At 46.4% G+C, this 8566-nt stretch overlaps 1 protein-coding gene across 3 annotated transcripts in view; it reads right to left on the bottom strand.

The window, feature by feature from the left end:
• Positions 1–4596, bottom strand: part of DHX30 (DExH-box helicase 30) — a 30864-nt gene extending 26268 nt beyond the window's left edge. Inside the window, exons 1-3 of one of the 3 annotated variants that reach the window (XM_007446144.1) lie at positions 4515–4596; positions 2570–2664; positions 677–731 (exon numbers count right to left, since the gene is read on the bottom strand). Coding sequence is in view for 2 of the 3 variants with exons in the window: in XM_007446142.1 (XP_007446204.1) it covers positions 677–731; positions 1796–1820 (80 nt within the window). In the remaining variant the exon portion in view is untranslated. Of the gene's footprint in view, positions 1–676; positions 732–1795; positions 1821–2569; positions 2665–4514 lie in introns of those variants that run through there. The other 2 variants (XM_007446143.1, XM_007446142.1) reach the window with 2 other exon arrangements.
• Positions 4597–8566: the final 3970 nt, after the last annotated feature.

Genomic DNA, 8566 nt, shown 5'->3' with positions numbered 1-8566 from the left:
TCTTCCGATAAGCAGCCATTGAATGCTACCCTCTCGCCCTGCCATGTCTCAATTCTGCTACTGCTTATGCAATCCTCTCACCTCAGCTGCTGGAGGGTACTGATTTCAAGACTTGCCACAATTTGTCTAAGCACTAATATAAAACAATGACTCAATCCATTTCCACCAGCTTTTATTGAGGTCTATCGTGTGCAAAATGCTATGCCAGGTACCATGGATGATAAAAGAGCACAACGGGCCCTGGGCCCCGGCTGCGAGGAGCTTCTAATCTAGAGATGCAATGAGTAATTCAGATAGACTAAGCATGAGAAAGTACAGATGTGGTGCTGAGGAAATCAGAGAGAAGAGAAATTGTCTTTGGTTGACAGAATCACGAATGGCTCATGGAGGAAATGGTGTAAAACACTGGCCCAGAAAAATAGTAGGATTTCAATAAGCAGCGAATATGCAGGAGAGGGTATTCAGGGAGAGGGGTAGCAAATGTACACAAAGGCCTAGACAAGGGGTGGCAAGGATTATAAACACCATGCAAGAGGAAGGCTGAGAAAGGACTTTGGAAAGCCACCCAAAGAGGGGGGTCCAAGGACTACACACTGGTGAGGGACTTTCACAGCCTTCATAGCTGCCTGTCACAGGGAGGAAGGGCCTGAGGCCACAAGCACAATTACATTCTTACCTTTTCTGAATGAGTCCAGGCTGAACATTTCTGGCCAGGAGGGAAAGCTGGAATCCTAAGAAGAAGGAGGGCCGAAAGGCAATGGTTAATATTCATGGTCCAGGAACCCAGAGAAGATTTCAATAACACAGACAGCACTGTCCAGAAGACAAGAAAAATGAAGCTCTTCACTAATGAGCCCCAACTGCTCCCAGTCTTAACGATGGAAGGGCCATCTCCACTACAAAGTAATTACATGTCTTTGTTTCTAATTGAGAGCTTTCTTCTTTTCTCTGTCCTAAACTCCCTGATCCCTGCTAAACAGAAAGGGATGCATTTCATCGTGAGAGACATATATTTCCACCTCATCACAATACTTGCAGTTATCCTGGGACGTGTAGGAAGAAATGAAATCCTACATGGACCCCTTTTTTCATGTGGCGTCAGGAAATGGGACTGATGATTGCCTTATGGACAAACTGGTGTACTGGGCTTTCATAAAACCTAGTCAAGGCCCTAGGAATGGGACTTGACTGACAGTATCAAAGAGTAACTGTAGAGTGATTCAAAATAAAAAGCTTTTCATGGCGGAGTCTCTATGAAATAACAAATATTAAGTTAAGGTTCAACTGTTGGCCAAAAATTTTGCTGCATTTTGCTCATTAGTGCATTTAACTGAGGAATATACCTCGAGACTTAAACACACACACACACACACACACACACACACACACAAATAAGTAACACCTCTGGTTTAACAATTTTGTTTTAAAAAACACTCCAACTCACACTTACAGATTTTTTTCTTCATTTGTTTGTTTTGTTTTGTTTTGGCTGCCCCATGCAGCATGCAGGATCTTAGTTACCCGACCAAGGATTGAACCCATGCTCCCTGCAGTGGAAGCACGGAGTCTTAACCACTGGACCACCAGGGAAGTCCCTACAGATGTTTCTAATACTGTAGTACTCTTGGGTTGGTGCAGTAATCCTATGTGGCATTAGTTTAAAAACATCTACACATTTTAGCAAATTATGATGATGTCCAACATTACTAGGAGTCTAACGGGGCCTACACTCCTGCTCCTGACTGCTATTCCCTCTCCTTCTCAAATCATGGGGAGGTGGGGGTGGAGGGCTGACCTGGGGACGAATCTTTCAGGTCCATAGCAGGTCTGCCCTGATGGCCTCCTCTCCCCCAGGGATGCCGGAAATTTCAGCCGATAGGATATGGTAGCTCAGAGAGAAAACTTCAATACAATATCAACAATAATACAATTTACTTTAATAAGTTACATTCTATAGACTCCTTCTATCCAAATTAAAAGAAAAGGAGTGTAATTTGAGATTCTAATTTTAAAGAAACTCTGAATATTATAACATCTAAGCGATTATTATTTAAGAAACAATACTTTCTCGCTAAGAAGTTTTAAGTTCATTTGCTCGTAAACAGACTCTTGGTTTTGCTTTTTTAAAAAGCCCCTGATCCTTTCCACGCCAACCAAGGCTCATATAACACTATCTTTTCATGTATCAGTCTTAAAAAATATACTATGAGATTCAAGATAGGATCTTTTAGAGATATTTTACAGAGCTCTAGAAAATTTCATAAATATCTAAAAGAAAACCACCTTCCTGGTTATACAGTATTATGTTAGAAACCTTTATGGTTTAGAGTTTCTCTAAAATAATCTAGAGATAAGTTAAATAATATTATGTCAAGATTTCTTGCATAATGAAACCTAACTCCAGACAGAATCAATATGAGATGATTCAAGGACAGAGAGAGGGTATAACTTAAAATGATGCCCTTCTTCCAAGACAGTCACAAATGGATTAAATACATGCCTTTTGCTTTACAGTGTAACTGGGCATGAGACCCACCACTGCTTTGTGTGCATGGCTAGATCAACTTACCTTACAAGAGCAGTGACAGTCTCAGATTTTGTGGGCTTTTGAACTGGAGCTGAATTCTCTCTTTGCTATTCCTCATCACGAGGCTGGGCCTCCTCCTGGGAAGTACAATGCTGGGTCACTAAAGTGATGGCCCCCGCAGGGAAAGAAAGTTGCTCCGGACCACTGAAATTCATCTACTAACTCTGACAACAAGGACAAGTTATGTTAGTGGCATGAAACACACACAGTACACTTTGGCCTCACTTCAGGACCTGCCATGACCCACTCTATACCCATCAAATTGTGAGCTGCCCTACATCCGCACCTGTAAGATACCAAGAAAGATATGTCATGGTAAAGAGGGATGTGTAGTCCCAAAAGCATTTTCTCCAAGCCCAGAGCAAAACTTAATTCAGTTTTGAGTTCTACTCCCATCTGACTATAAGATGAATCGATATAAGGTAGATTAAGAAGCTCTTCCAGATTGGGAAAATAACAAAATTAAATGCTAAGTACCATTTTTATAGTTTACAAAGTACTTCCACAGACTATACCTCACTTAACCTATGCAACTACCCAGTGAGGTAGGAAATATCCTTCCCAGAGAAGGAAATTGAGGCAGATTTTCCCAGAGAAGTTTACACAACTTGCCCAGGATGCTATATCTGCCTCAGGGCAGAATGCGAACCTGCAGTTTAGGTACTGAGCTCCGAAGTTTTCCATGCTTATACCATACTACTTATTTCCATGATATCATGCTGTTGCCTATTCATTCTTTGAAAGAATATTTTATACTGACATCTTCAAAGGTTGAAAGAGGAAAAAACTTTGATAAACTCTGGACCGTGATTCCATAAATTAAAACACTTTGAGAGTATCTTTTGGGTAAAGGGACAACCTACATAGGAAGAAAATGCAGCAAGGATGTACTTCCTGCACCTAAAACAGCTACATAAATAAAGACCACTATATAAATCCCAAATACTACATCAGGAAAAAACATTCTCCCTCCTGGAAACTCCAAGACTCCAAGATTTAAGTGTAAATTATAAAATGTAGTCAAGACCCACAATGACGGCGGGATTACCGCCTTTAAAGAAACTGCAAGGGAAACCATCAAAGTCTCATTTCGCCCTGGCCAGTAAGTTGCAACCAAAAACAGGCTGAGAATCTGCAAGTGGCCATCTGCAGTCCACTTGCTACAGCGTATGACAAGCCCCTGTGGATGGGGGTTGCAAAGTGGACAACCTCTGCCTTGCAAAATCACAATTAAGGTGACCAGTGTTGCTACACGAGGACTAATTAGACAGCATGCTAACGCCATACTCCTGGCTCAGGGGCTCTGAGGAGCCCTGGGACTCCAGTTCACTGCAAACAAAGGACCCAACATGCATTAGGTCTTCCCCTGCGAAATGGGGCAAGTCACCACCAGCAAACAAAGAACACCTCACCCCTTGGCCACCCCCAGTGACAAGGTCGGTGCAAAAGGGGGCAAACCAGGGGGGCCAGAATGCATCAGGCCTCTTTGTGGACGAACAGTCCAGGCGGCACGGGGGCAGACAAAGGTCCCAGGGCACTCCGGGGGCTTCCTCCGGGCCGTGCCTCGGGAAACAGAGCATCCCCTGAGGCGGAGGCGTCGTTGCGCCAATGAAGCGGCCTCTCCCGCGGCCCCCGCGGTGCCCCTGGCTACGAGGCCCGCCCTGGCGGGCCGGTCTGGCCCCCGCCCTCGCCCCCGCCCCGGCTCCATGGCAACAGCAGGCCGAGGCCTGGTTGCTCACGGCTCGGCCCGGCCGGCTTCCCGGGCAGGCCTCGGATGCCCGGCCTGCTCCTCCAGCCCGCCCGCTTCTCCGCCCCACTCTCCGCCAAGCCGGCGGTCGGACCCGGACCCCTCCTCGCGCTGACCACCCACGGCCGCGGGAAGCTCCTCAATGGGGCACGAAAAGGGAGAATCAAAAGCCCAATTCACCTGTTGTTACAGATGTGAAACAAGCCTCGGTGCACCGCGCATGAGCCGCGGGCCCCCCCCCAACCACGGCCGGACTACAACTCCCACCAGCGGCGGCGCGGCCCCTTCCGGGTCCCGTGGCGGAAGTCCCGCCGGCCGGCGGCCCTCCCCGCCCCGCGCCCCCAGCGCCGCCTGCCGCGCTGGACCCCTCGTCTCTGCGGGTCTCGATGTGGTCCGTCGCCGGTGGCCCGCAGTGGCCGCCAAGGGCTCACGCCGCCGAGCAGCCAACCGGCGGTGAGACCCCGGCGCGGAGCCCAATGGGGGACGGCCGCGGCGGGCGAGGCGGGACTTCCGGCAGGGTCGCGAAGCGGGTGGGTGCGCGGGAGGCCCTGGCGGGTGCTGAGAGAACGAGTCTGAGCGTCTTGGCTCTCGTAGAGAGTTAGCATCTGGAGTGTGACAGCGGCAGGGTGTTCGGGTCCTCTGTGCGCCTGACCCGCTTCTCCCGCTGCGAGTGAGCAGGCCGGATCAGGGCTGAGCCAGGAACGAAATCCAGCTCGCGCTCCGGGCTTCCACCCGCCTTCCTCGCCGCGGCTCGTTGCCACGCCTCTTCTCTTCTCCATCTCTGATTTTGTTTCTTTAGGGAGATGAGAATTTCTTCCTCATGAGATTGTTACGCGGATGAAATCTACGTGTTGGCGCGTTGTAAACGGTACAACGCTAGGGAAAGGACAAGGTGGCACTTGCAGCTCGGAGTGCTGTTGGGCGGGTCTGAAGGTCCCGCCCCCTCCCCCTCAGCCCTCACGTCTCAGCAGTGAGAAAGGGCCTTATCCCCGTTATATGCAGCAGTCCTCCAGGTGAGGCTCCTGTGTGCGTTCAGTGGAATCCAATTTCAAAAGGAGAGATCTCGGTGGGGGATACCTTGGAAGCTGGGTCAGGATTTTACAGCTGGAAAGACCTAGAATATGCTTTTAAGATGTGGCCATATCCCTTCATTTTTGTCCAAACAATTACATTCAACAAGTATTTGTTATTTACTTTCTCTCTGCGTTGGACAGAAGGGTGAGGGAGGGGAGCATGGACCATCATTCATTTAAATTATTCTCTATTTTGAGCAGGGCATGGTGCTATGACGTGTGGGGATGATGCTTGCACGGATATTGATATATAGCAGTTGATAGGCAGGTGTGGAGGATGCAAAGACCCTGCCCCCAAGGGGCTTAAGGCCTAGTAGAGAAGATGAAAACCTGCGTAAAGCAAAAAGAAAGTTATAAATGCTGGGGAGGAAATATAAAGTATTCCAGGGGCAGAGAGAACCATGTGAGCAAGGGCATCCAGGTGGAACAAAGGGCAAATCCTAAAACTATTCAATAATTCAGTGTGAAGAGATGGCTGGGTATGTGAATATTCTTTAGAGCAGATAGAGCAGAAAAAGCAGTCAGGAATGCTACGCTAGGATTTTGACTTTAATCAATTATTTTTTGTAAGACATTTTTATGGTTCTAAGTAGGAGAGTAAAATACTGTATTTTAGGGACACGTTATTCTGGAAGTGTGAGGGTAGAGTTGGCTGGGAAAATATTAGCTAGGATACTAATTAGATGAGTGTAATGAGGGGTTGAACTGTGCTCAGCGGTGAAAAAGACAAGAAAGATAAGGAAAGGGTGATTGTAGAGCTCCAGGCTGGTCCCTGGCCACAGGTGTGTGGAGACCTGACTTTGTACCGGATATATAAGATCCCACATGCTGTGCGGCACGGCCAAAAAAAAAAAAAATACATCTGTGTTAGTCTGCTTGGTCTGTCAGAGCAAAGTACCAAAGACTGGGTGACTTAACAGAAATTTATTTTCTCATAGTTCTGGAGGCTATGGGGCCAAGATCAATGTGCCATCAGAGTTGGTTTCTGGTGAGACCTCTACTCACAACCTGTAGACCGTGTCCTCACATGGCTTTTCTTCTGTGGTTGCTTGGAGAGAGAGAGGTCTCTGGTGTTGCTTCCTCATATAAGGACACCAGTCCTATCATATTAGGGCCCCAATCAGAGGACCTCATTTAACCTCAGTTACCTCCCTAAAGGCCCCATCTCCAAACACAGTCACATTGAAGGTTAGGTATTCAACATATAAATTTCAACATATGGATATAATTCAGTCCATAATAACAATTAAATGAAGGAGGAAGCAGCAGTTTAAAAGGATGAGTTAGATCTAGTGGAAAATATACAGGAAAATATACAGGAAATGTCGAGTAAAAAAAGCAACTGCTATAACCAGTACGTTTATGATTCCAAGTACATTTTTTTTTTTGGCTGCGTTGGGTCTTTGTTGCTGTGCTTGGGCTTTCTCTAGTTGCGGTGAGTGAGGGCTGCTCTTTGATGCAGTGCTCGGGCTTCTCATCGCAGTGGCTTCTCTTGTAGTGGAGCATGGGCTCTAGGCGCGCAGGCTCTAGAGCGTAGGCTCAGTAGTTGTGGCGCATGGACTTAGTTGCTCTGCGGCATGTGGGGTCTTCCCAGACCAGGGCTCGAACCCGTGTCTCCTGCATTGGCAGGTGGATTCTTTTTTTTTTTTGCGGTACGTGGACCTCTCACTGTTGTGGCCTCTCCTGTTGCTGAGCACAGGCTCCGGACGTGCAGGCTCAGTGGCCGTGGCTCATGGGTCCAGCCGCTCTGCGGCATGTGGGATCTTCCCGGACCGGGGCACGAACCCATGTCCCCTGAATTGGCAGGCGGACTCTTAACCACTGCACCACCAGGGAAGCCCGGCAGGTGGATTCTTAACACTGCGCCACCAGGGAAGTCCTCAAGTGCATTTTTTATTTTTATCTTTTTATCAATTTTTATTGGAGTATAGTTGATTTACAATGCTGCGTTAGTTTCTACTGTGCAGCACAGTGAAACAGCTATACACATACACATATCTACTCTTTTTTAGATTCTTTTCCCATTATAGGTCATTACAGAGTGTTGAGTTCCCTGTGCTATACAGTAGGTTCTTACTAGTTATCTATTTTATATTATATAGTAGTTTGTGTATGTCAATATCCCAATTCATCCCTCCCCGCCACTTTCCCCCTTGGCAACCGTAAGTCTGCGCTCTACATCTGTGACTCTATTTCCATTTTGCAAATAAGTTGATTTGTACCATTTCTTTAGATTCCACCAAGTGGCATTTTTTTTAAAAAAAAACATGTTTATACATATGCTTATGTAAGCACAGGACATTTCTGAAAGGATATATCAGAATTCTTAACTGTACAGCTAGGTCAGAGTCTCTCAGTTTTCAGTTAATACTCTTCTATGTGGCTTACTTTTGGGGAGCCAAAAGTATGCATTCCTTTCATGATAATAAAAAGTAGAAATTAAGTATTTGGAATATATAGGGCTTCTGAGAAAAAAATATGGTTATGATGGTAGCTGTTAACACACCTATGCTGGCAGCTGTGCATAACTTTTCAAATATTTTCAACTCAGATGTACATTTCTTTTTAAAATTTATCTTCTATTATGAATAATTTCAAACATACACAAGTAAAGAGATAGTGTGCGTTAGGTGAGGCAGTCTGCCATGGACCCTGAGTACCCCTGCAAGTTCTTGTTGGGTATATCAAGAGTGCAAGGCCCTGACTGTTCTTTACCTGGGCTATTTCTCAGGATTGTGTTTTCAGCAAGCAACCCTGAGGGAAGAAGTATTATCTCCCCCATGACAAAGGACAGACTTAGCTTCCACTTGCTATAAAAACTGAATCTACCTAGCTCAGTGTTCCTCTGTGGTAATGAAATCCATTATGTGAGCATACAAAGGTGGTCAGCCTTTTGTGTCACACCCAGGAAATTTGGGGCAGGGGAACTGTTGCAAACCAATATGAATGTCTGGCAACTGCTTTTGCTGTGATTAACATCCTTTGTGTGTGACCGGGGGGCTTCTGTCTTCTGCCATCATCAATGGAATAGTAATAGGGTAGCTACCAGTTTAGCTTGCGTAGGTTAAAATTCCAGACCTGCACCTGCATAGTTCCCGTCAATACAATGAACAGCCATAGTCCCCATCTTTCCCACCTAGTTTTTTTTTTTTTTTTTTT

Source organism: Lipotes vexillifer, unplaced genomic scaffold (genome assembly GCF_000442215.2).
Source record: "Lipotes vexillifer unplaced genomic scaffold, Lipotes_vexillifer_v1.1 scaffold491, whole genome shotgun sequence".
In the NCBI taxonomy this organism is placed as follows: Eukaryota; Metazoa; Chordata; class Mammalia; order Artiodactyla; family Lipotidae; genus Lipotes; species Lipotes vexillifer.
The sequence above is the reverse complement of the archived record's forward strand: the minus strand, read 5'-3'. Positions and strand labels throughout refer to the sequence as shown.